Source organism: Crocodylus porosus, unplaced genomic scaffold (genome assembly GCF_001723895.1).
Source record: "Crocodylus porosus isolate Cpor-Errol unplaced genomic scaffold, CroPor_comp1, whole genome shotgun sequence".
Classification (NCBI taxonomy): Eukaryota; Metazoa; Chordata; order Crocodylia; family Crocodylidae; genus Crocodylus; species Crocodylus porosus.
Genome location: NW_017728927.1, coordinates 6794495 through 6821688, shown reverse-complemented (window position 1 = coordinate 6821688; position 27194 = coordinate 6794495). Strand labels below are relative to the sequence as shown.

The 27194-nt window shown below is 45.3% G+C and overlaps 2 protein-coding genes across 3 annotated transcripts in view; one reads left to right on the top strand and one right to left on the bottom strand.

Annotated features, from left to right (window-relative positions):
- SYNGR3 (synaptogyrin 3) overlaps positions 1-5644 on the top strand; it is a 30150-nt gene extending 24506 nt beyond the window's left edge. Inside the window, exon 4 of the mRNA XM_019541875.1 lies at positions 1024-5644. Within this exon, the coding sequence (XP_019397420.1) occupies positions 1024-1233 (210 nt within the window). The 3' untranslated portion in view covers positions 1234-5644. The remainder of the gene's footprint in view (positions 1-1023) is intronic.
- Positions 5645-7881: 2237 nt separating this feature from the next.
- Positions 7882-27068, bottom strand: ZNF598 (zinc finger protein 598). Of its 2 annotated transcripts, XM_019541873.1 has the most exons (13): positions 26847-27068; positions 22118-22230; positions 20367-20496; positions 18096-18307; positions 16200-16417; positions 15555-15672; positions 15078-15119; positions 14308-14486; positions 13307-13388; positions 11875-12644; positions 10741-10870; positions 9340-9484; positions 7882-9191 (listed from the first exon to the last, which is right to left on the bottom strand). In XM_019541873.1, the coding sequence occupies exons 1-13, from the start codon at positions 27018-27020 to the stop codon at positions 8844-8846; spliced, it is 2661 nt and encodes an 886-aa protein (XP_019397418.1). In that variant the 5' UTR covers positions 27021-27068; the 3' UTR covers positions 7882-8843. The 2 variants fall into 2 exon arrangements, with proteins under 2 accessions (XP_019397418.1, XP_019397419.1); XM_019541874.1 differs by lacking the exon at positions 15078-15119 and having other exon boundaries at positions 26847-27067.
- Positions 27069-27194: the final 126 nt, after the last annotated feature.

Here is a 27194-nt window from a genome sequence, read left to right as displayed (position 1 = left end):
GTCCTCCCTCCTCCCTTTTTTGAAGATGGGGACCACGTTAGCTATCTTCCAGTCATCCGGCACCTGGCCCGAGCACCACGAGCGCTCGTAGAGCCGTGCCGAGGGCCCTGCAATAACCCCTGCTAGCTCCCCCAACCCCCTGGGGTGGAGAGCATCTGGACCCGCTGACTTGAACACGTCCAGCCCCTCCAGAAGCTCTCCGACCCGGTCCTCCCCAACCTGAGGGCTGGAGGCGTTCGCCTCGAGTCCGTCTGGCATCCCAGCAGGGAAGTCCCGGTCCCTGCATCACTGCGGGCTGGGTTAAATCCATCTCGGGTAACTGTGGTGCTGGGCGCTGTGGTCATGAACCCACTCTTTGTGCTGGGCACATTTGACACATGGGGAATACCCCGATCCCATCGGGCACCTTGGGGCCAGCCGGCACAGCCCGTGCGCTCCACCGGCAGGCCTGTCACCCCTCCTGCTAATTGACTTGTTAATGAAACGGCCTGAAATAAAAGCAAATGTGTCGCCCTCGCGGCTCCCCCCCGTTTGTGACCTGAATACTCGCAATCCTCAGGAAGGGCAAAGGCGTCTCTGCAGAGCCGACCTACTTACTGGTGCAGGAGATGGGGAAGATTTGTCTCCGCAGAACGGGCTGGGAACCGGTGGGGGTGGCGGTGGGGCCGTCACGCCGCCCAGTCCAGCCGCTGAGACCCGATACAGCAGGGGTTTGCAGCATTAGGACGGAAGAACACGGGAACTGCCATTTCCTGGGTCCGACCACAGGTCCCTCTTGCCTGGGCTCCTGTGTGACACGGGGGCAGAGCGCCGAGGCTGGAAGAGAGAGGCAGCTGGGTCTGACCAGGGGTTTTCCCCCTGTTCCTCTCCCACTTGCAGCCTCCAGCATTTAGGGTCTAGGCCACTGTGATTCAAGGCCATGCCCCTTGCTCCCGTGCTCGATAGCTACCTACCACTGCCCCTTTCCTCCAATGCAATCAGGATCCGCTGCCACCTCTCCTAACTCCCTCCTCCTGGTTACAGGTCAGCCTCACGGTGAAGGCCCTGCAGAGATACCGCCTGGGAACTGACATGTCTCTCTTTGCCACGGATCAGTTTGCGGCTGACCCCGACGCAGGCTACCCGGGCTACCCCACTGGCACCGGGGTCGAGAGCACGGAAACCTACCAGAGCCCCCCGTTTACCGAGACCCTCGACGCCAACCCGAAGGGCTACCAAGTGCCAGCATACTGAAGGACGGCGGGCTCGGCCAGGTCATGTAAAAATAGACCACATCTTATGGTGCAGTACAGTTAACTGGTTGATTGCAAATGTATTAAGTACCATTTCCTTCATGTGGCAAGTCAGTGCTGGGTTACTTACTATTAGCTAGTTGTGCAGTGAATTCTGTACAGTGGTATTGGTTCTTGTCTTACCTGTCTAAGGGTTTTTTATAAAAGCAGTGTTCCCTCTAAGTCCAAATAGAAGGAAGGTTGCTACCACACCAAACATGCGAGGCAAAAAGGTGATACATTCTCTAATGCTGCGGCTTGTAACGCCAGGCATCCTAGCATTGCGTTTCGCCGAGTGCCCGGAGAAGCAGACAGTAATCCTCCTGCTAGAAAACACAATAGCTGATGAGCTGATATTTATCTCGTTCTTCCAGAGCTAGCGCAGAATCGTTCTCGCTTTGATGAACCCGGGACTGCCCGCGCAGCTCCCATTCACTCTAGCGGACACTAGTCTTGTACTGTTCCTACAGCCGGAAGCTGCTATGAACCGATCTTATACAGCGTAGAAAGTCCAGCCTATGGGAAGTGCCAAATTTGAAAAGAAATCCTAGCCGTGCTGTTTCCATTGTATATATTTACTGTACAAAAACCTGACTGGATGTGGCAAACTTTAGCTTAGGATTCGTGCATCACAGTAGGGGGTTTTCGGTTTGTTTTGGGCTTTTATGTTGAGTAACCAAATCACGTCTGTGCTTTAGCTTCGTATCTGTTTAGGATCTAAGAAGTTTTTGTTCTAAACCTGTTCAGCAATAGCTTGGCTGCTAATTTGAGAGGTCACTTGTAGACAAAGCGGCATGTTGCAGTTCAACCCCCCCCAGGGCAAGTTCATCAAACTGAAGAGTTTGCACACGTGCAGCGAGTTCCTCCCAACGCTGCGTTCGCTCAGTCATTCAGAGTTGCCCACACAAGCGATCTGGGCTTGTTAACACCCCCCCCGACTCCAGTGTAAGTCTGATTAATGAGACATCACGAGCCAACCTGGCTCTTTCTATGGGAAACTGCCACTAGACATCAGAAACAGGGAGCAAATAAATTCAGGTGCAGATACATCTTGACACTGCAGCCACTGGAAATACATCAGCCATTCAGACGTTTAGAGCAGGACTGAAAAGGCCCCGTGCCACTGACGCCAATGAAGAGCGAGGATGGCCCATATTTTCAGTTACCGTGAGAGAAGGGATGGAGTTAACCTAAAACAGAAAGGAAAAAATGATTCATATTTGGGTCTCTGCTGCAAAATTACTGGCTTGTTCAATTCAGTGATGGGGCCAGTCCCCACCCCACCTTCCCAGCTGTGCAGGGGCAGTGACTTTGCAGAGCGTTTCCTGAGGAGGGACTGGAAGAGCCGACACGCCCAGATGGGCTCAAGCTTGCATTTCTTGCTGTCATGATAGAAAACTTCCTCCCTAGTTAAAATTGTCCATTGCCAACCTGGAACAGCTCTAATCACATGGCTTTTAATGTAGCCAGTTTAAGACTTCTATTTCTTGTTGAGTCACAGAGAAGTGGGGCTGGAAGGGACCTCCAGAAGTCCCCTACTTGAGGCAGGATTAGCCCTGTCCAAACCCTCCCTTGCACGCAGTGTTGGCACAGCTTGCACGGGTTAGTGCAGTAGTTGAAACTCCCGATGCTATCAGACCTCATGACAAGCAGAGTTAAAGTGACTTCCCTCACTTCCTTTGTAGCAACCCCTCCCTCCCTCCTCTTGTGCTCGGTAACGTGGCTATTGAAACTAAATACACGTGCGAACTAACAGCGACGCCTTGTTAAAAACCTTCCCCATCAACAACAAAAACGGAGCTACTTTGAATTCGTGCCATTTGGAACGGATTAAAATATTTCCGCACAGCAAGCGCAGCATTTACCGCACCTGAAAAACTCAGACTTACCTGCCAGTGATGAGAATAGCAAAAAAGCAATGTTTCGTGTAACGTCTGCCAGCCTGAAAAAGGTCTCCGGTTTTAGGTCTAGTTGTTCTTGTCTCCGCCTGGAGATAACATTGCATCCGCGTGGGAGTCCCCCGCGCCCGAGGAAGTCGTGGCAACTCTTCAGGAACTCAGTCCCACTGCCAGGGGGTTCCTGTCCCGAACCCAGGAGTCGAAGGCGCGAGCCCGGGAATACCGCAGTGCTTCGAGCTCGGCGTCTCGCAGCAACCTGGTGCAGCGTAGTTCAAGGGGAAAGCACTGGAGAGATCCCTCCCATTACGTAGACGTGGGGCATCTGACTCCCAGTACAACACATGCCGAAACCCATTACATGACCGTTGCGATTTTCTACCAAGTCAGTCTTGCCAGGAAAAAAAAAAAAAGTCAAAAGATTTTAATACAGGGTACAGTAGAACTGTAGCAATATTTTCCTTAGAGGGAACACTGATATTTTAGCAGCACAAAAGATACTTGTGTTAATATTTTAGCAAAATTATAATCAATTTACATGTTTAAATTGATTGTACGTGAGATAATGTTTGTTCAGTACACTGTATTTTTTCTAACTATATAACTGTTCCAGATTTTCCTTGTAACTGTAAAGAACTAAGTTCTGTCTGATTGCTAGACCTGTCCTGATCAGTGGTGTACATGTGCTAAGTATTACAAATATGAATGTAAGCACCTGAGGCCTACCTTGCATTTTCTCTCCCCCTCCCCGCACCCACGTGGACCACAGACTGGATTTCCTCAGTCTCATTGTAACAAGAGTACGGTCAGAGCAAACACACGCACACACACACTTACACCCCAAGCGTGAGCGGTCTCGATGGCAGCGAACGTGAACTACTGCTCTGAGAACGCAGCTAAAGCAGCGAGATTGTAGCTTAATATCCGGTGGCACGAATGCCACGGTCCAGGCGGGGTTGCTGTCTTCAGGGCCACACGTTCTTTTTTTACCGGCTTTAAAGTAACCATCACTATATTTCAGTTTGACTTTTTTTAGAGGAGCCCTTCATAAACTGGATGCTTTTCCCTTTTGGGGCATGGGAAGCACAGCTGAATGCTACTTGTTTAGGATCAGGGGTGTGCAAGCCAGACGCAGCTTTAAAGGCTGTCAGGCTAGGATATAGGAGCACTCACCTGAAGGAAACCCTACTCTGCTCCCTTCCTGCGTGCTGGGAAGCAGGCCCTAAGGGCATTTCCTTTAACAGCAAGCGAGCAGGCGCCCACGCTCTCCATGCTGGCCTGCCTTTGGCACTGGGGGAGTGGTACAGGAGCATGGACAGTCACAGCACGGTGGTTAACATTTTCTAGGCAACAGCAATGAATTACAAGAGGCGCCAGGAGGCCGTTTCAGGCAGTTGGGAGAGGGAAAAGCATAAATAAGAATCTGGCTGAAAGGTGTGAGACGCACCTGCCTGGGAAACAGCATTTACAAGTCTTAAAGACGTTTTCCAGCTCGTTCGCCAGAGCGTTGTTGGATGCTCCACTGTTTCACTGGGTTTTTAGCTGTAAAACACCTTCTGAATTAACCAGTACGCTGGAAGGTAGCATAAGACATCGGACCTCACACTATCTAGTGATGATACGTGCCTGCCAACTGTATTAAATCCTATTCCCAAGCACTTTGCCAAGTCCCAAGGTGTCCCCTCTTGCCGTTCTAAGTGTCAATAGTAACAGTGCTGTTTATTAACTGTTGTTGTAGCACTTCTTACCTATCGGTGATTTGTCAGGTAGACTAATGTACACAGATATGGATTGTAATTAAATATATTCTTATGGGCTATGGTTAGAGAATTACTAGGTCCATCAGTATATAATACCTGTAGTTTATTATTTGGGGTTCAAGTAGGACTTCCTCCATGCTCCTCTCACCTCCCAACACTTCCCCATATTTATTCATGGTGAGTTCACCGCTGTATAATAGGGAGTACTGCTTTTCTTGTAACTATCTAGACTAAGTCTAAGCATACCAGGATTTAGTTGTGAATTTGTGCCATGCCAGCTGCTACCCACCTGCTGTTCTTACAAGCTGTTTAATATATAGTGTAGCCTGTTCCCATGAGATCTCCAAAAGCCAAGGAGATCATTCAGCAGAGGGCAGGAGGATGGCACTCTCAGACTAGTTGGCTGAAAGCTTCTGCCTCACGTTAGTGCTAACTTTGGATGCAAGGAATACAGCATCTACACAAAAAAAATATTGATATAAAAAAGAATCACAGACACCTTTCTGGACAAGCCGGCTTACAGAACTAGGCTTCACGCGGATACTTTCACGCTGAGGTTAACTAGCAAACAGTGTGCTTTTGCTTGTGCTTCATGTTACAAAGCCTGTTGGGTACCGTGTGTCTTAGGAGAAGCCATGTATTGGAAACCATCTTGCCAACCTTTTCAATTCTGCCCAGTAAGGAAGATGTCAGGGTAGACTGCAGGTTAGTAACAAAATGCCTTTAAGCCTCATGCACGCTTTGGTCAGAACAGCCTCTCTGGTATTAGTGCCGCATCCAAGCAGGAGCTGGATTCTGCTCGTTTTTGCACAGATGCTTTCAGGTAAGCCCAGTCTCCCAGGCGTGAGGTGGCACACGCCCTTCTTCCCTGCAGCGCTGAAGATTAGGCCACTTTAGAATAGTAAGTGCTAAACGCAATCACCTCCATCTCTCCACCCACAAAAAATTCAGGCTTGGAGTTTGCTGCAGGTGTGAGTTGAACTTTATTAAAATAAAGCGTAGTCATCACCTCCCCAACAGCCAAACCCTTTATCACCAAGTCATCATTTCCTTGGAATCAGGAGTTCTTTTTCTATAAAAAGAACCTTACAGGACCCCATGCTTCTTGGTCTTTTTTCTATCGCGTGTGTATATAGAGAAGCCTATTAGCTCATTTCCGTCATATGTTCATTCATGGTACTTTACTAGACAGTGTTTTTTGGAGCTACTTTTGTCTGAAACCTTCACACCTGAGGCTCAAACGTGGCCTTTGTACACATTGACTTGAAACCCAAATTTAGCTGCCTGTGTTTTGTTGCAATATGAATTTAAACCTCAAATTCTTGAATAGTTTTTAGAATATTGAACTGATACCAAATGGGGTTTGCAGATCTAGGTTTTTTTTTTGCAGATACCTCTCTTGACAAGCAGACCGCTTCAAAGAGTTGCAGTTGTCAGTAACCCTGTGTGCATTGTACAACAGAGTGGATTGTGTATGGAGCCAAGTGCAAATGTTTACAATTTTTGTATATATCTTTTGAGAGAACAACCTGTGACTCTGTATTTTCCGTGTCCGTGTACCAACTGCAACTTATTTTCAATAAAGATTTCAAAATGAACAGAAGTGGCCTGGAAAAAACAAAAATCAGTAATACTTTAATGAGGTGTGCACAAGGACAATGAAATGGCATCATCAGGCTGGATAAATTGGTCACTGCAAGGAAATTACAGCAGCACTTCAAGTTCTCAATTCACCAGGGGGAGCAAGTAACTCGTGGAAGAAACTAACTGAAAGTAAAAGGAAGGGGTAGGAAGGATGCTCCTTCAAAAGCATATGCATCGCATCCCCTCGGAGCTTTACAAGCCAAAGAGAGTCAAGGGGAGAGAAAACTCTTTACATTGTAGATCAAGTGCTTACTACGGTACTACAGGCAGCAAGCCTCAGAACAGATTATTAGCAGGTAAGTGCTTTCCTAGTAAGAGTACTTTAGTTGTGGTAGTGTCACTGGTGTAGACAGTTCACCTCTATTTCAAGGGCAGCAGACTGAAAAGACAGGAACAGATATTTGAAAAGCACTACCATGTGCAATAGGCAGGCACTGTTCTTTGGGTAGATGTAGCATCTTTTATTAGACCAGCTAAATAGTTGGGGAAAAATTCTTTTGCAAACTTTCGGACACAAACACCCTTCTTCAGGCTCTCCCAATGCCTAAAGAAGGGAGTTTGTGTCCAAAAGCTTGCAAAATAACTTTTCCCCAACTATTTCATTGGTCCAATAAAAGAGATCACACCACATCTACTAAAAGAACCGTGCCTGCCTGTGTCCTTAGACCAATGTGGCTACAACCAACAACCTTACCACGTGCAACGTACTCATGCTTATTAGACACAATCATGCAGCAGGATACACCCTTGGTTGGGGTGAGGGGGTTGGAAGTCACATTCTGCCCCCATTTCAGGGGATAGAGCCTACCCACCCCCCGTGACTAAGGATACAAGATCAGGTATTCAAAAATGGCCCAAGTACTTGGAAAGAAATAAACCCAAAGATCTTTACAGTTTGGCATCAAACAAAATTAATCATAGAAGGGAAGGCAAGGAAAACAGATTTCTGCAGTCAGGATGAAGGCCTCAGGAATAGCACAAGCACAGGTTCACCATGCTTATGGAAGAGTAGTGTTTTGTCACCAAAAACTACAGAAATTGCTTCCTAATTCCTACTCAAGGACAATTAGTGGTGGTCTGCCATGAGTGGTACAGATGAGAAATTAGGAAGCTGCAGCTGGGAAGGTGCACCACAGGGGACACGCTCCCTTCTCCATCAACGTGAAGCTACTGAAGGAGGAGGTGTTACAAATGATTAACAGACCTCTTGTCTTCTAGAGCTGGAATTTATAGATGCCAAGGGCAGAAGCACAGCTACTTCAGATCATTGTCACCAAAGGAGGTATAGAAAGTAAACACTCCATACAGCTCTCAACAAATAATCCTCTTTAGTGCAGACCACTGTAAACAGATAAATGCACTTAAAGGCACTGCAGAATAACAACATGTTCAGTGAGCAGCAGCATTTAATGTTCCAATATACCATTTGCTTTGAGCTAATACCATTAACACATCCAAGAAATTAGAAACAGGGCAGTCGTTAAATAAAAGGAGGGTGAATGAGCTGTGCTTTACGGAGAATAAAGCCTTGAACACTATTAGTCTACATGCAGCCCTACAAAAATCAGTTTCTATAAACGAAAATGGTTACATAAAAAGGTAGGAGGGCAACTTCAAATCTCACGTTCAATTAATCACACAGAGATCAGTCCGATTCAAGTAGTATAATTATTTCGGTGTTCAGACAGTACTTCTTTGCTAGATAAGCAGCCGGATGATTACAACAGACATCTGTAATGGTCTGACACACCAGTGAGCAGCTCCTATTGCCCTCCTCTACTTTGCACCTAGCTCCCTCAATCTTTGTGGTCACAGCACCAGCCTGTAACCTCAGACCAGAATATTAAAAGAAAGAAAAAAAAAAATATTTTGCAGCCCTTTGCACTGGTTTCTACCTCCAGAAAGCAGACATCCATCTCCCACTCCCCCCTTTAAAACAACAGACTCATTTCTGTATTGGGCTTGCTCTGCTAACATCCAAATGGAACGGTTTCCTCAGCTGCAGCATCTTGCAAGGTGAAAGGTGACCAACCTGCCTGAGGAGCCTGCTGTTTCAGCCTCTTCCCAGTCAGATGTTTCTGGGAAGCTAACCTCTTGGATGTTCTTTAGGTCGTGCTGCAGCCTAGCGGTCCCTCAATACAGCACCGCACCAAGCCTTCTAATGGTAACCTATGACTACTCCACTGGTACTGGCAGTCAGCTGCACTGTGTCAACCCCTGCTCCAGAAAGTGCACATATACAATCGAGACGGTTTTATTGGTCTTGGGAAGAGCTAGCTGATGATTCTGCTGATTGCCTGTAAGGACGGGAACTCCTCGTCTTCGAGATGCAGAGCTTTGTGGGAGGTGAGGTCCTGGTGCGTCAGCACCTGCTTACATGTGGGGCAGATGCAGCAGTCCAGGTCGGCGCCGGTGTCTGTTTCCCAGGCGTTCTTTTTGTTCTTCCTGGGTTTGTTGGAACCTTGTTTCTCCTGGACTTTGAAGTCGTTGTGAGCAGAAAGCAGTTCCTGTTGCTTAGCCGTGTCCGGCAACAGCACCAGCAACTCGTTAAAGATTCTCCTGAAGTTGTCCCCGAGCAGGTCTCGGCAGCTTTTGTAATACTGCACCGCGGGCATCAGACCCTTTGGTTCAAAAAGAATCGCCACAATTAGCAAAGAGAGAAAGATGATACTGGCAGACGGCGCTGCCCACCCTCTGCATGGGGTGCTGCCTCCACCCTAAGAGCCCTGCCGTGGGAAGCTGTGATCCAAAGCATCCTCTCCAACTTACCTGCCTGAATTGCCCGGAGTGAGTCTTGAATTTGTTAAATCTGGACTCGTCGCTCTGAAGGAATTCCTTTATAGACTGGATCAGCTGGATGTTTCTTTGCTGAAAGTGTTCAGGTATCAAGTAAGCTCCTTGTGAGGGCTTTGGCCTGCGTTTCGAAAGAAATTGCATTAATCTTAGTGCTCCAATCCCCGACAAAGCACTGCAAAACATCAACGCTGATCCCAACTTTTCTGGCCCTCCTCTTCCCAGGGGTGGCTCCCCTCTCCACCCAGGGACTCCTGTGAGCACCGCAGATCCAACTCTGACATGTCAGAACACTGTTCCCCAAAGATCAGGGAGTCTGTGCCCATTCTTCCTGGGCAGAGAGAACACCACACCTGCAAAATGCAGGTATTCTTCACCCAAACTGGCCTGATCTGCAATTATTTCTCTCTGAGGGGTGGCTACTAACACACATGCTACAAAGACTGTTGCCACAATTGGAAAGGTTGCTTTTCCACAGCCAGGACCACACACAGGAGATAGCTGCCTTAATGTAAAATCCCAATACAGACGTCTCACGTTAGCTAGATCAAGTTTAAAACATTTACCCTCCCCGCCCCATACAGGCATGACCAAAGCAGCCAACCACAGTATGTGAAGGGTGCTGTTCCTTTATAAGTTCCCACCACAAACAAGCGTCCATCCGTAGGCTCACGTGATGTTTCTCTGTGATCTAGGTGACCTCCTAATAAGGCAGCAGCACCTTGTTGCTGCAAATATGGAGGTAAAATACAAGACTCAGCTCCTTTTTTCAGCAGTGCCGAGTCTGACAAGTCAGGAACTGAAGCAGGACGGAAAGAGGGCTCTGGACTGCTCCAACTCAACTCCTGCCTGAGGCGCACTGGCACAGCATAGCAGCACCAGCTGGAGAGCCCACAACTGCTAACATGTTTTTCAAATGTAAGGAGGTGTTTAAGCCCTAATGGTACAGGGATCTCCTCCCTCCCGTGAGTTTCCAAGTGCTTGTTCCAACCCAGACGAGGACTCTCTCCTCTCGTAGGAGACATGGAATCACTGGCAAAGCTGTAAAAACACCATGCTGTAGAGACTGAGGAGCAAGTTTAGGGGTGAATGTAAGAAAGCCTGAGTTGGTTCTGCTTGGTGTGGATGTTGCGTACAACAAAGACTTGGGGTACTTCAGCCTTCCCCATCTCTCCTGGACTGGGCCAGCAGATGCCAATGGAAAATCTGCAGAAATCTGGATCTTGCCCTTATCTCACAGCACTTGCCTTTGAAGTCTTACTTGTTCAGAAAAATCCCCTCAAATAAAGCAAGAAATACAGAGAGGCCCTACAGTGCAGAACCTGCATACTCACTGCATGCAAGCTGATGCCCATGATCCAAGTACCCTTTACTTACTCTTTCAGAGATGTAGTGACAGGTTCAGAGACGTTGGTGGATGGAATAACAGGAAACCCCGGAGGTGGTTTACTAACAGACACCGACAGCCCTGGAGGCAGACTCTTTAATAGCACCACGGAGTTAAAGCCTGGATTAAAATAACACAGACCATGCAGGTTAGATCTTATATCCACAGCAACACAAAGCATCTGAGATTAACAGTGATTGCGTGTCACTGAGCACGAGACTCGGACAGCCGAACAGACCCTGCCGTACCTGAAGACAAAGGTACACCTGAATCTGTTGCTCTGCAGGTCACCAACGCTAGCTGGAGGAAGAAGGCTGCACACTGACTGGCTTTCAAGTATGAAATGAAAGTGGTATCAAACAGACCCATTCAGTGCCAGGTACAGGAAGTGGCGACATCCCTCAGACTGCCCCAGTGAAAACCAGTGTTACAATTAGACTCCATGGCAGTCCCTGAAAGGTCAGTTCTGCACTCTCGCTGCACTGTACAGTGGGAAGGGCCCCAGAAGCTGCCACCTGCTGTTACCCAAACAGCAGCAAGGAACAGAAAGGCTATGCTACCAACTGCCCCTGTGTCACTATTTTCACGAGAGGCAACTGCAGCATGGGATCCACAAGCTGCACCGGCACTTGACAGAGCAACCTCCCCTGAACGCAAGGCCACTGCATGCCTGTAAATCTAGTGCAACCAGCGGCAATGAGCTCTTTGCTGTTTATGTTGTTCAAGTGGTGGTTCACAGGTAACTGTCCCTGCAAACAGGGGTTCCCGAACTAGCCAGTGGAATAATGAAGCATACTGGTACACCGCGTCAGACCCAGAGAAGGAGGAATATTTCGGGCCGGGCTGCTCATCTGTAACTCAGCCCCAAACTGAGAACAGTAGCCCTGCTCTCAGAGAGGTACCTTCATTTCAATGGGATCTGAATGGGTCAGCAGCACCAGGAGGGGAAAGCTTCAGGCTGATCACTGTGGTTCACACTCTGCAGGTTTCCACCATACACCCTCACCCCGAGTCCTGGAAATTGCTCCCATTCCTAGTATGTACCAAAATCCCTCTTGGAACTGCCCTGAATCTCCTGCAGATTTCTCTAAGCAGCCCCCACAACCGGTTTTTGCGATGATTACCTGGCGGTGGCATCCTAGCTGGTCCTGAGCTCCCAAGAGCTGGGAAGTCTTCCTGAGGTAAAGGGCACTGGTTAGTTGCTGCAGGTTTTTTAAGGCCAGGTGGCTCTTTGGGTATATTACAAACTGCTACTGATTTCTCTGAGTGACCATTCATGACTGCTGCAGATCTGTCTGGGGCCTGAACATTTGCAAGGGCATTTGGCATCTGTTTGGCTTCTACCACCTTCTCCAAAGATCCAGGTGGGGGGGTTTCCTCCGACGCGGGTGGGGAGGGTGGCCTTTGCTTCTCCACCCCCACCTTCTTTTTCTTGCCCACTTTCGTGAAAGTCTGTGAGGTAGAAGCTGCCAGCAAGGAGGACACATCAACCATTGTCGGTGCGTTTCGGATCTTCTGGGTTGTCAAGCCATTGCCAGCATCTTCATCATCCGACTGAAGGGATTTATTGCTCTTCTTGCCTCCTTTACTGCTGTTGGGGGGAGCTGCCTTTTTGGTCAGCTGGTTTGAACTGGAGCTGCTAGAACCGATGGCTTTAACCACGTTTTTATTAGAACCATTGTTCCATGCAGATGTGATGTTCGATACGGTTTTATTGGTAGGTTTGACTTTAGACACTAGAGCTGGGAAGTCCTCCTCCTGGAAGGCTGTTTTCTTTGCAGTAACTGTGTATGTCAGAGACATCCCAGTCGAGACCGTGGGCGCTGCTGAAGAGGACAGGCTCGGGAAGTCTTCTTCCTTCAGCTTAACAGACACCGGCTGAGCAGCACTGCAACTACCAAAGACACAAAATATGGCAAGTCACCAAGCTACTGCAGGGACAGCACAAATGCACCAGGCTCAAAAAACCCAAGTATCTAACTGCAATTTCTTTCAGCTCTCACTTTAAAAAGATGTTAAGACTGTCTGGAAAATTAATGCACATGTGCTTATCACTAAGGTATGCCTGAAATAAATCTTTCCTCAAAGATGTCCGGCTAGATTAAAAGTACCATTTCATGATCTCTGGCGCAACCTGCCTTCAAATCCTCACACTCCAGATCCATACTGTAAAGCCATGTCTGCAATACTGCTACCTGAGGAAGCACAGCTGACTTCATGAGAAGATGCACATTGTGCTCTCACAGTACAAGGTAACTAACTATCTGCTTGAGCTGAACCACAGGAATATAGCAGGGGAAAGCACAGTCCACGAGGCTGGAATGAGGGATTAGGAGGGGGTACTTGAATCTAGCCAGTATGGGAAGTGACATTGTATCCAGCAGTAACGCCGAGGACACGTGGGGCTCGTACAGCCAGAGTCTGTGGGAGAAGAGGGCAATTTCCTTAAATAATTTGCCGTTCAAATCATCTGTGAAACAGCTACCTGGAAAGTCTGCGACCCAAGCGAGCTTATGAAACGGACTTCACGTTGCTATAATCTTTACTCAAGCTTACCCTTGAAGGGATCCCACTGCCGAGCCAATTGCTGGAAAGTCATCTTGGCTTAAAGGACCATTAGTAGCTGCTTCTTTTGGAACTTTGACAAAAAAAAAAAAAAAAGACCAAAGAAAGGCTTTTAACCCAAACCTATTCGTTTCAGTCCTGAAACTACTGTCATGTCACGACTGCATTAGCAGGTTCCAGTTCTAGTAGCTGGTGATGCTGTTAACTAGGATGTTCCGATCCAACGAAACAAACGGGCAATTAAGAAAATGCACAACTGCCTTTTTTTCTCCCCTGCATTCAGCTAACTATGCACTGTTAGTTCACCTGGCCCTGGGTGTAGCTATAAGTTAACTATAGTTAGGAAAAACATCAATGGCGCTTTATTCCACACTTCAAAAAAATCAATCAAATAGAGATACTAATCCCATAGAGGTTATTCAGTGTTTTATGATTCTGCATCCCTGGAACACTGACAGAAGGAACAAGTAATATTCCACCAGGTGCAGCAACATCCTTTTCTCAAGGCCTTTCTTTTCATCCCGTCACTTCTGCTCATTTTTATAATATGAAGATTTAAAAATTCACCTCACAGGAAACCTTTATACTCAGGGCAGAGAATGAAAGCAACACAGCAACGTTTGTATGTTATGCTTAAATCCGTAGCTGAGCCAAGGAGGACTCTGTTGCAGCAGTGGTCTGCACACCACAGCAGGAGACTGCAGGCACTTTCATTTAATTATGTGTGTGACATGCTGTGCAGCCCCGTTATGTTAGCTGTGGCTCTGTATTTCTAGCCAAAACCATTTTAGGAATCCTAGCACATTCTTATACTTTCCAAGGGAGGATAACACTGGTGAAAATGACTCTACACAGGATCCTTAATATCCAAAAGCTTCCTTCAATACCTACTGTGAGCATTCACACCCTAGCAAAACTGGGCCCACATCTGCTGTCAGCCCCTGCAGCTCACAGCATGAACACACATACACACACACACACACACAACTAACCCATAGCTTCAGATGAAGGCTTTGGCACTCGCTTCACGTTGGACGTTTCTGGATCTCTCAATTCCTCCTTTTTCCCTCGACTGCCGTCTTCTTTATCCTCTACCCGCTTCTTTTCCTCTTGTCGCTTTGCTGCAATGGATGCCCTGACTGCTGCTGCAATGTCTCGGTCTTCCTCCTCCCTAGAGAGACAGGACAGATTGTCTTATCAAACAGAAAGGACTGTTACGTATCTTTATCTCCGACTCACGTCCCTTCACATTTTGCAAACAACCTTTTGTCAACTGTCTTATGTTGCCACCTCCTGGAGATGGCTCAAACTGGAACTCTCTACTCAGTTCACCTTATATTGTGTCCCAGTTCAGTCTGTAGTAGAACAGGCAACATTCATCCACTGGTTCTTTTAAGATCCACACCCAGTGCTAACATCTAAGTAACTGAGGTGGACTAGGAATAACAATAATCAGGGATGCATGGGAACAACAATCTCTTCCATTCATTTTCAGGGTATGAAAATCTCATTGGTGGGTCCAAGTAACTCATTGTAAAATGGTTTGTCATGAACTTTCAACACATGCAAGAGCCACATGCGACACACCAACATACATAGTGTTTGGAGATGGATTTTCCCCAGTGAAAATACCAATAATGAACGCACCGTTGACTGCCCAGCAAGAAAAGAAGGAATAGAGATGCGCAATATGCATAAAGCACTTAAATCTTGTGTGGATGAAGAGACATATAAATGAAAAAGTTTCATTTCAATACTTAACCCTCTCCTTTTTCCAAAGCACTCAGTCTGGCCACCCAGAGATCTGTTAGTTCAATGAAAAGCATGGTCCTTAGAACAGGAAGTGAATGATATTCTAGACCAAAAAAGCCTGCTAAAACTATAAAGCCCTCCTGAGTTACTGCAAAAAAATTCTAATACAATAGTTAGGCATGAAAACAGTCATCTGAAAACGAGACATTTCTAAATTATGCTAGCCCACACACTGCAGAGCTCAGGAAATGTTAAGACTAACACTGTCTCTGACAGGCTCAGAGAGCAGAAATTCAGAAACAATTATTTTGTTTCCATTCAGTGTTATGTGATGCCCAGACATAATAATGAAAGCTAGCAAGATCCTTAATTAAGGAGGTGGCACATTGCAACTGCCTTGCCTTGCACTTCCTCCATATCTGCCCTCCCACCAAGAGAAGAAAACACTGCACATGCAGCCAACAGCTCTACAAATGGTATTACTTACCGCTTATACCTCCAGCTGCCTCTTCTATTTTGCTGTCCTCCTCGGACTGATGTTCTAACTGGTCTTCCTTGTCTGTTATACCTGTCCACTTCATCGTAGTCCTCTCCAGTTACAACACCTGAACAGGAGGCATGGCAGCATTCTCAAAGTTATTTTTTAATCCGGTTTCAGGGTAACACCCTCCTTCCCTACATGATCGAAAGAAGCTAGAATGTACCAGCACTTAAAGACCTTTCCTGACTTTCAATCAACTGCACGCCATAGATTAGATCATCTATACAGCAATTACTGAATTCAAGCACATTTGGCAGCATACAGATGCGCTGTGCTGCAGATCTGTGATGCATGTTTGGGATAATTTGATATGCAGAGATTTCCACACACACAAACCTTCTGCTTGTGCATTAGTTGCCACACTCTTAATAAGGCACATACTGCTCTGATAAGCGCCATGTTTGCTGCTGCTTTAAATCCAAACTTCTACATACCACAAAATTGTACAGCAGATAAAGTCAGCCATGAAAATATCCACCAGTTTTTGAAATGGCAAATACCATGTTTCAGACCACGAATGGGCCATGTTTCTAGAAGTTTTTGGAGAATTAACATATTTCTGCATGTCACCTTTTCTCCAGTCCAACTTACCTTCATTTCTCCGCTGGTGTCTGGGAGCATAGTTAAACTGAAGATCTATCTGCCGGTTCTGCCTGGCCTCAGCTCTGTTTTTGCTGTGGCAGGCTGTTTTGTGAGCTTTGTAATCTATTTCTGTACGGAAAGCATGAGTGAACTGTTCTGTACTGCACCGTCCCTCTTCGCAAAGGAAATGCTTTTCACGGAAGTGTTCACGGAGGTATTCATAATCACTGAGAAGAAAAAAGACCAACTTGTTAGCTCTATGGCACAATGACGTAAGAAATATTTATTTGTAAGCTGAAGTGATAACAATTTTTAACATCAAAATAGTAATTTAAATTGTATTCAATTCTCTGCCTATCCACACTCATAACGTGACATGTTATAGCACTGAGAAGTTAAGCTAAATTAACTGTATGATGCCTCATGTTTTGCCCTGCATAAAAAAAAAAATCCTTTCCTTACAGTCAATTGTATTCAGATCCTCTTCTCCTAAAACGTACCTTCGGGCATCAGGGCTAACTTATTACACAGCTGTAGAAATCTGCCACAGCCTCTCCTCCTGGCCTCAGAACTGCATTCCAGAATTTAATTGCTGTTAATGCTTTTCGACAGCCCAAATGCGGAGAAAACTAATACGACTCAGCTGTAAGCTGACGCAGGAGGAACTGAGTCTGCAGAGACCGCAAAGCAATAGTTCCAAGACGAGTGAACTGCCCTGCTCATCCCAACACATTCATATTCAACCACTTATAAAGACGGCAGCTCAGAAGTCCTCAGCTGAAATAATGTATAGTGAAGTGATCAGCAGTAACATCCATCTAGCATGTTCATCCCACAGTCCTAAATCACCCATTACACCTTCCTAAATCTCACAGGTCCACTTCCCAAATAGCCTGGACCCAGCTGCCAAAACTTTATGCTTCTCCCAACAATTAAATACCACCAATTCACTTAAAAACTGAAAGCAAAGGGGATTTATTAAACATATGGATTTTAATACAGACAGAGAGTTTGTATTATATGCACACAGCATAGCCAGGTTCAAAAAGGGACTAGATAAACTCAAGGATGATAGATCCTTTGATCCCAGCAGTCTTTCCTGCCCACGTGCAGGAGGGCTGGACCCAGTGATCTGCAAGGTCCCTTCCAGCCCCTAACATCTATGAAACTCTCTCTCAATGGCCACTGAATAGAAAGGTTGGAGATTTTTCCGCTGGAATCTCTAACCCAATAAAATGGTGGATACTAGGGAGGGTGCTGAATAGGGCACAGATAGTTCTAGATAACTAGTTCAATGCTTCCCTTCTTTACAGCATACACTTTTGCCACTTGGAGATAAAATACTGGCCTAGATGGATGGACCACTGGTTTGACCCACCGTGACGCTGCTTATGTTTTTTCAGTGGTTTCTATTCTGTTTCTTTTCCTGGTACTTACAAACATCTCTTTACTAGAACAAAAATGTAGCAATTCAGAATTTCCTATTGGCCACACAGGATTCTGCAGTATCCAAAGGGACAGCTGCTTAGCACAGAATATTAGTCCAAACCTCCACAGTGCGGATGGGGCTGTGCTTATTACTGGTACCTATGACACAGAGATACGGTTTCAGATAATTTTTAGAAGTTAGCAGATCAGTCTGCAGGGCAATATCATAGCAGCTATACATGTCATTTCCAGTAAAGGAAGTAAAGGAATAGTTCAGCCCAGGAGAACAAAGGTGGACCTGTAGTTCAAAGACCCCATTCTCACTATAAATTCAAAAGTAAAGATCACAGTCAAGGTGCTCACACAGTTGCCCAGGGTCCATTTAGATATTCCTGTCTCACAAACTGATGGTAGATGCAACAAGCCTTCCATATGAAGCTGAATACAGAGAAACCCAACTCAGCCAGTCCCACAAACCTGTAATATTCCTGAGCACCATCTGAGTCACAAAAATGGCAGAAATAGTGATCTCGTCTCAGGTGTTTCAATAATTCATCGTTGTCCAAGTAACGCTCATCACAAAATTTACATAGGGGGTGCCCACGATGAGATGTGTCATCTGGGTCCCCGTGGATTCGATGTCGAGCCAGGTCCTTGCGAGAGTACCACTTACGTTCGTACGTAAAGATCTTCAAGGAAAAATTACCTCAGGTCAGCAGACAAGTAGGCAAAACTTATTGCTGGAATAAATCAGGTTCTATCATGTCAGTGGCCAAAATTACTCTCCCACTTGAGCCAGCAGAACACAAAGCAACCATATATAGTCTACACCTGAATGATTCACTGAATCAGTTAGATATCAAGTGCCCTATGCAAATTAAATCTAATTTATACTTTGTTCACTCTGAGCAATAAAAGCAGGATCATCCTTTTACTTTTGTTCCACATGGTAGCACGATATAGCAAAGTATGGGCTATAAATTGTGAAAAAAAAAATCTTATCATCATCATAAGAGGGTTGCATTTAGATTTAATAGTCTGCATACCCGAGATTGAGAAAAAAAATGAAATGAGCCAGTCTGCTATGTATTCAGCAGCATCCCCCGTGCCACTATAGAAAGCCACACCTATGTAGAAGAGATATGGCTCAGTGCACAATTGCTGCACTAGCCAGTACTCTGTCACTATTGGTATGTAATTTATTTCTGTAGGAAGGGCTCTTGCAAACCAAAGATGCCAAGGAGATGCAACAGGCACTGGTGCAATAAGTGCTTGTTACAAAGCCATATATTCCACAAAAAGGGTAATAGTTACTGAAAACGCATGTTGTCTAGACAGTATTAAAAGTTGTGAGGGGCAGAGTTTGCTCTGACTTTACTAATGTCAACAGATCAGAAAACAAGATCTTAGTTCCACTGAGCAATGAAACTACCCTAATGGCACCAGCTACTGTAAATTAGTTCTCCCAAAATAAAGATACATAGCTTTTTGAAAATTTAAAATACTGTGCAACTGCTGTTGTCATTATTGTTGTTCTGATTGTTTACCAGGGACAGATGACTACAGACTAATTCTTCCCAAAGGCAGCTACCTACCCAAGTGCTCTTGTCGAGTTTGATCTTTCTTATTCAGTTTCAGTGAAAGCAAGAAACAAGCTACAAACCTGTGCATACAGTGCTCAATGTATTTTCTTCATTTTCTGAAAACTTCCTTCACTCCACACTAACCAGTACTAATGAGCATCACACACATCAGAGGTTAGAGGAATCAAGTGGTAGCTGGCAATTTTAGCCAATTCTCAGACCACTAGAGATGGAGTCATTCTTTCTATTTTTTGAAAGCTGGAATTTAAACTGGTATATAAAGCAATGCCTTTTAACAATCCATTACAACAGCCATTGAAAAGGTAATCCAGGCAGTAAATAAAGCTAGTGAGATCAGCAGTTTTAAGGCCCACTGTGACCTGCTCAAAACAATCCAGCTTTCCAATGGAGTGCAAAAGTAGTTTTGGTAAGCTGCATGACAGATTTTAACACAGTCACTAGTCACACTACATACGAGCAAGTTAAAGACAACATGTCCAAGTTTCAGGCAAGCACAGGTTTCATCCCCCATATCACCACCACCAATAATGTAAAACCAAGAGAGAAGAGATCTGGCCGAGGCAGTCCTACAAGATAATGAATTGCCATTCTTATTTTTTTTAAAAAGTGTTCCCACCCTATCCCCATGACCTACCTTCAAGTGTTAAACATTTCAGAGTTTGTTCTGATCTCTCAAAGAGAAATTTGAGGTTCTGCGATGCACCTTGTTATCTGAATTTGCCCGAACACTGCGTGGAATTAGTTTTGTTGTTTTTAAATCACAGCAAAAATAGTGAAGAAAGTTCTATAAATGGCCACTCTCTACGGCTGGACTTTCTGCTGTGACTGCCAGCAGGAAGCAACACATGGTATTTATTCATACCAGAGCTATCTTCATAAAGTTATCTTGGGCTGGATGAGCTATAAATATTTTCATACTTAAAACAGAGCCCAGATGGGTAGCTTTTATTAACCAGTTTATGAAAACTGATAGATACAAGAGGCTGAAATTCACTCAGACACAACAGGTGGATTGAAAGAAATTGTTCCTAGTCCCCATACCATTCTGTCTGTCCGTCCCCATCAAGTATCCTTCTTACCAAGAAAGGTTCCCATATACTTAAACCTCTTGTTTCTGAGTCCTAAATACATATTTATGGCTCACCTTCAGGTGTTTGACACACAATTTACAACAGAAGAGTTCATGTTGTTTTCTCATGTGCTGCTCCAGCTCCACAATGGTATTGAATGGCCGCACATCTAGACAGAGAGGGCATTCATGCTGCAGTAGTTTCCTAAGGGACAAATAAGGCAAGGAACAATTTATCCAGGTTATTTAAAATCTTTTACCTAAAACCTTATGTGCTAGATGGTGTTACATTAATGAGCAAAACATTTTATTAGTCTATTGCATAACACAATGCCACACAGTTATAGGTGCCACAGCAATTTTTAATATAAGGAGATTATAATTATGTTAATTCCAAAATCATCCTGGGCTACCTCAAGAGGAAACGAGAACTAAAACTCATGCTTCCATGCAATTTAGAAGCAGAATTGTACAAATATCACTTCCAATACAATAATATCAGCATACAACGTAGGAATGGGCAGTAAATGACTGTGCAGCAAGTTCTCTGCAAAGTCAAATTGTTAGGCATGAATTAATACAATGCTGCATCTATATTTTATTCTCCAGCACTGCCTTTGGGAAATTTAAAAAACAATGGGGATGAGGTGGAGGGAAGGAGTTCCTGTACTAGAAAAGGAAGCAAGTAAAATCCCATGTCCCCCAACAGGAACAGGATCACTGGCCTGTCCACTTACAGAGAACTTAATGAGTAGTGCCTAATGGAGTGACAATTCTACTCTGTTCATGGAATTAAAAACCTTAGTGACAAATCATTTGGGTTTGAGCTTTCAAAAACATAACTTCTGCAGACACATCACTAAATACCTGCTCTGGGCAGTCACGGTCGGTAATCAATTAGAATGTGCTTCCTACTTATCCTGCTAGTGGCTAAGCATCAGTAACTTGGTTTTTCCTCATCTTTAGGTAGTGGAAGCTCACTTATACAAAACTCATTTTGTTCTGGAGAGCACTGTCCCGGCATAAATGCAAAAACTTTAATCCAGTGTGCTGTTTATTTTCCCTTTTAGCTCCACAGGCCAACAAACTGCAGCAAATATGAACCACAAGGCAATAGATGCATCACCACAATTCTGTTCTTGGGCCAAACAAAGCAGAGTATGTTGTGCTAGCCTCCAAATAAAGTACTGGATGCCCTGTCTCATCTCGACTCCCTTAACCTTTCTTTCCATTCATCTGATCTACTTCTAATTAAACGTAGCCCAACAGTACTGCGAAGCATGACGTTCACTGCCATTCCATTGTTCAGTGTTATACACCCTTTCTCCACCCTGTCTCTCTCTTGTTTTTAGACTGTAAATAGCTGTTACTCCGCATTTGCATAGTGCCTAGCACAATGAGACCCAATTATTGGCTGGTCTTTAGGCACTAGTGCAGTAAGTGCAATTAAAAGTAATAAATATATTTTCCCCTACTGTGACTCAGAAAACCCAACATCAGTAGCTGTGCTCATGGGAAGATGGAAAAGCAACTTTTAATGAGAGAGCAGAGTTTTTGCACAAAGCATCTGAAGACTGATGATTTTAGACTAAGGATGCATCTGTTTCCAGGCCTCAGTCCTTATGCAGCCTTGTAGACTCCCAGACACACCAGTCTGACCTTCTCCATGCTGCTCCCATTTCCCTTATTTCTGCATGGTACCAAACACACAGCACAACAGCCATTTCAGTTGGACAAAAAGAAGTTGCATGTTTCCTACTGCACAAGGGGGACAAGAAGATGCTGCTGGAGAGATGCTTGGTTAAGGCAGGAGCACTATGATTTACCTATAAAGCGCATACACTTTTCCATCAGCAAAATAAATGTCATATTTCTTCTCATGCTGCAGCTGGCTGAGTACTATTGTTGAGAAAGATGAAAGCTTCTTTCCAAAGACCACCTACAGACAACACAACAGAAAGGATTAGAGAAAGCACACAACTTTGTTATTTGAAGTTATGTTTATATATATCAGCAGCACAAGCTACAATCGCCGTGAATACTGATAAGCATATAGTGAATTCTTAAACTGAAGAGATGCTCCTACCCTGAGTATTAATAGGAGGCAACACACAGATTTTGCATACAAGACATCAGTGACATTAGCTAGAATCTCATCAAGGAAATACCAGTTAGCAAGAGTCAATCATGAAGACACGCAAAGAGATTTTCAATGGATTAGTAAATTAAAATGCACCCTGAGTGCAGGTACTGTTTCCAGAGAAACCAGCACACTGGTAATGATGCTTCTTCCCTCCTAAGCAACCAGGAACCTCAGAAACACAAATCAGCATTATCATTCATTCAAAAGCCAGGATCACCTGCATCACCAGTTCAAAAACATTAACACAGATAACATCTACATGTTTCTCAGCTGACATTCTGAAAGTGAGAAAGCCATGCCCGTCTGTCATTCAAGAAATACCTTGCAACAACTCCTTAATAGCAGTTAAGTATTATCTGTGCCTGTAATACGCTCTTGCTAATTCAAAAATAATGGATCCTGCTGACAGAATTCTCCTGAAGGCGTAAGAGAACCTGTGTGGGTTTTGTAACAAATCTGAAGTCTTGATAGTGTAATTCTTTTAAATCAACCAAAATGAGAGCAGTACACTGCATGGATGCAGTGATCTCTCAAACTTATTTTTTTTAAATGTAAAAGGCGTACAAGAAGTTCATCAGAAATCAAAGGTATTTTTTCATCCATTCAATAGTATCTGACCCTATTTAAATGCAACTTAAAAAATAACCTTTTAAATTCAGCCTGAAGTGAACTTTTACAGTAAGTGATTCAATGCTGGCAGGCAGCACGTGTTAGAGGAGAATCAAAACCACAGATTACAGCAGTTTGAAGAATGATATAACACGCCCACACACATTCACCTACGGCCCCATCTCCAATCAAAGCATACATCACGCATATTTTACAGGGCAATGCACTGGTGCCTAAAACTGCCTACTGGTAGCACACAGAAGAGGCCACTGCACTGCATGGCTGCTGGCTTCTTCTAAAGCTCATTCAACCAAAAATAAATCATTTCCAAGACAAACACCTGAGGGGGCACGTGACCAAAATAAGTACATCTTGTTTTTCTGTTCCATTATACACCTCACTGCCATCCATCTTTAAACCTACTGTTACCCATTAAGATAAGGTTGATAATCCCTGACCATTGCTTTAGCCGTTTCCACCTGCGCTATCCAGCATATGTCGAGAGCTGAGATTCAGTAACGCCCTTATTTTCCTCATTGTCCCTCCTGATCACATGCAAACACTACACAGGCTAACAGACACAACCCTGCTAGAGTGCCTGTACCCATCTCCTGCTCATTCAAAGCCTTATTTTTTTTGGTACAGCTCACATGTCCCGGCCGATGTTTTTTGGCCAGAACAGCATTACAGCAGGGCTAAAAGAAAGAGAAGGAAACTATAGCCAGAGACGATGTTTCAGGCAATTACAATAAAGGGCTGATTTAATGGGAGAAAGATGGCTTAAAGAACCAAGGCTGAGCCCATGAAACATAGCCATTACTACAAAGCCAAAGAATGCTGAGGCTAATGAGCTGTTCCTATGACTAAACCCAGCAGATCGAAGATCAAAAACATCCGTTCGCTCCTCCCTTTGACAACAGGCACTAAAACAGCAGCAGGAAACTGGATGCTCAAAAGTCCACAATGATAGGGCTCTCTCTCTGAGAATGCCCGAGTTACAAACAAGCCTTTTACATGCCAGATCAGGTCTCCTTCAACCACAGCACACGATGCTTCAACTCTGTGGCACGCTAGACTGTCTTTGGCCTGACACAGTACACAGGCAGGAACCCTAGCCAAGCAGCCTGTCAATGAGCCAGCCTGCTGACATGGCACTCAGAAGGTTCAGAAACACTGAGGAAAGGGGAATGACGGGGTGCGAGGCCATTAGGAACACTTCTACGAGCCATTCAGATATCCAAACATCCAAATTGCATGGCTGCTGCATTCCAGAAGTAGGATGCAGACATGCTGCTCAAAGACCTTCCTTCTTACTGCAGCCTTGAAATGGACTGGGAGAACTATTCCAACGTGGAGGAGCTTCCATGGACCAAGACCATTCTTTTGTCTGCTTTCTGAAGCACCTGCCACCCCAAAAGCGTTACCACCTTCTCTCTCTAGGCTTCTTTGTAGGATACTCTTCCTTCCACAACCACATGCATTTAAAGTGTTATGCTCTGAAATAAAACCATTTAAAAAAAATTAAATACTATTCTTATATCTCCTGTTAGTTTAACTTCACATTCTGTGAAACTACAACTAACTGAAGGTAGACAACTACTTTATCTTAACTCAACTCTCCCACTTCATGCCAGTAAGGCTTTTGGTTCCTATCCCACCACGTGGAGAAATCCAAATGCCTTTGATTCATTACATAATTCCCAAGTTGCTTTTCCTCAGCCCCCAGCTTGGTCGTCCTTCAACATGAATCAGGAAGGGACATCAGAGCAAGGTCAACAACTGAACTGGAGTCCTTCCAGCCCAAGGCAGAGTAGCTGCAGAGATATGCATTCAAAAAAAAAAAAAAAAAAAATTCAACAGGAATTTAAATAAGTTGGCAAGAGGCCTTCTCTAGTATCCTCAACAAGTTTATGCAGTAGTGGCAAAAAACAAACAACAGATTCCTGGCCTCCATAAAATCTCGGTCTCTTATGTATGTGGCCAAAAACCTTCATGTTGCCTAAATGATCAGAGTAACTGAAAAACCGCCAATGCAAACAGTTTACTTAAGAGAAGCTCTTCCTTTGCCAAGAAAAAAAGGACTAGCTGCGTTTCATTTCCTAGCATCCCTAACATATTTTTAGGATACCATTTCAGGCATTCAATTCTGCTGCTGATGTATTCCTTAACAGGTTTGTCATCTCTCTGCAAACATTACAATAAACATTTTAAAGACTGTCATTTTTTCATGCAAATTTAACATTCTTGAAAGATTGGAAGTTCTGAAAACTAAGTATTATTTGCAGCACAGGAAGCACCAGTGCAAATTGCCTCTACTGCCCTCATCAATGTGCCGTATGTCTGACCCAGAAAATGTATTGCTCAGGATAGGATGCCTATTAAGTCTCCATTTTTGGCATCTCTGCTAAGACAGCCAACATGGCAATTACGGAATTTTTTTTAGCGATATGGACATTTATTATTCTGAACCCTTCAAGCTCATCTACACGACTCACTGACTTCATTCAAACCACCCAACAAGAGTTGAAAGGTTATTTAGTTCCCTGTGCCTTCCTTCCCTCAAGCTTATATATTGAATATTCCTGTTTTGCTGTTTATCCTGCACCAGAGGAAAAGTACATTAATCCAATGTCAGGTGGAGAGAGAAAAAGAACAGCAGAGGTCCAAGTGGAAGCCTGAACTGCAAAAAAGAAAGGGACAGAGAATCAGTGGCTGGAAAGAGAAAGCAGCCAGCAAAAACAGAGACCCCAAGGCAACCAGGATGGAACCAAGCAGGCAGACGAAAGCAGGTATGACAAGATTTGGGTATCCCCCAAATTTAAAAGCGTAACAAGAAACCAACAGCCTGAAACGCATACTTCCTCTTAACGCCAAAAAACAAGCATGCTTGACTTAAAGGAAATTAAAATCAAAAGGAAGGAAAAGAGTACACAGGTTATCCGCTTCACTCCCTGTTCTTGGACCCTGATTATCAGCAACATCTTTAGGAGCCCAGCACAGCATAGCCAGCAACAAACCTACAAACCAAGTGTGTGTGACAGGGAGGGATTGTTTTGATGAGAAAACCCCTTCCCTCCTCTTACCGACAGCTCTAGGTTTATCCCCAAATTGTTCTGGGACCCATCACGAGCACCTCCCAACTCCACCGTGAGTTTTGGTTAAACTTTCAGTGGCCTCTGGCAGAAACTCCACCTGGAAGAGCTGTAGTGATGGGATCCTAAGGATCTGTACCAGAAACCAGGACCAAGCCAGCAAAGTGGACATCTTCACACCCCAGGTCACAGAGAGAAGCTGGGCTGGAAGGGATCTCCAGGGGTCACATCTAGTCCAACCCCAGCCCCATCCAAACCAACCCGTACAAACCCTAATCTACACTTGATAGAAGTGACCATCAACCCTGACACGGCACAGACCTAACACCCCACCCTGCCACCGGTAAAGCAGGGGAACCGTGGCAGCAACATCCTGCTTCTGTAAGTCATCGATATTCACAGAAACAGAGAAAATGGAGCTGGCCTAAAAGCAATACCATCTCCCCCAGCTGAATCAGTCTAATGAAAGCGACCCCATCTCCCCGCAGTGGAGCCAGTCTAATAAAAGTGATGCCATCTCCCCCAGTTGAATCAGTCTGATAATAGCGACCCCACCGCCTCCCTTAGACCCCGCCCCCCGACTCATTTCGCCACAAGAGGAACCTCCACTTCCTCCCCAGCGCGTTTTCCACATACAAAAAATTGTCGAAGTGAAAAAAGGACCTTTCCGGCTCCCAGGTGGTGCCCCCCGTCCCCCGAGCCGGGCCTCACCTGGGCCAGCTCGTCGCGGCACACGGCGCAGTAGCGCACCCCGCACAGCGCCCGCATCCGCACGGAGCAGCGGTAGCAGATGGGGTGGTCGCAGCGGCCCAACGCCACCACCTCAAGCTCGCCGCAGCATAGCACGCACGGCCCGTCCGCCGCCGGGCTCGGGGAGGCGGCCATGGCGGCCCGCCGCGGCCTAGGCCCGCACCGCACCGCCTAGCAACCGCCCCCAAGCAGCGAGGCGCGGGCTAGAGCGCCAGCCTGCCTCCCGCCAGAGAGAGGCGGGGTGGAGCGCTCCCATAGGCCGTCCTCGCTCTCACCATAGAGACGCTGCCTAGAGCGGCACAGCCTCGC

Excerpts from the sequence above, each read along its gene's own strand:
- ZNF598 (XM_019541873.1), bottom strand. The coding sequence starts at position 27,020 with ATGGCCGCCTCCCCGAGCCCGGCGGCGGACGGGCCGTGCGTGCTATGC. Across the intron at positions 18,308-20,366 it reads TGTGTGTCAAACACCTGAAG|ATCTTTACGTACGAACGTAA; the intron begins GTGAGCCATAAA and ends TTTTCCTTGAAG. Across the intron at positions 9,192-9,339 it reads ACTCCGGGCAATTCAGGCAG|GGTCTGATGCCCGCGGTGCA; the intron begins GTAAGTTGGAGA and ends TTTGAACCAAAG.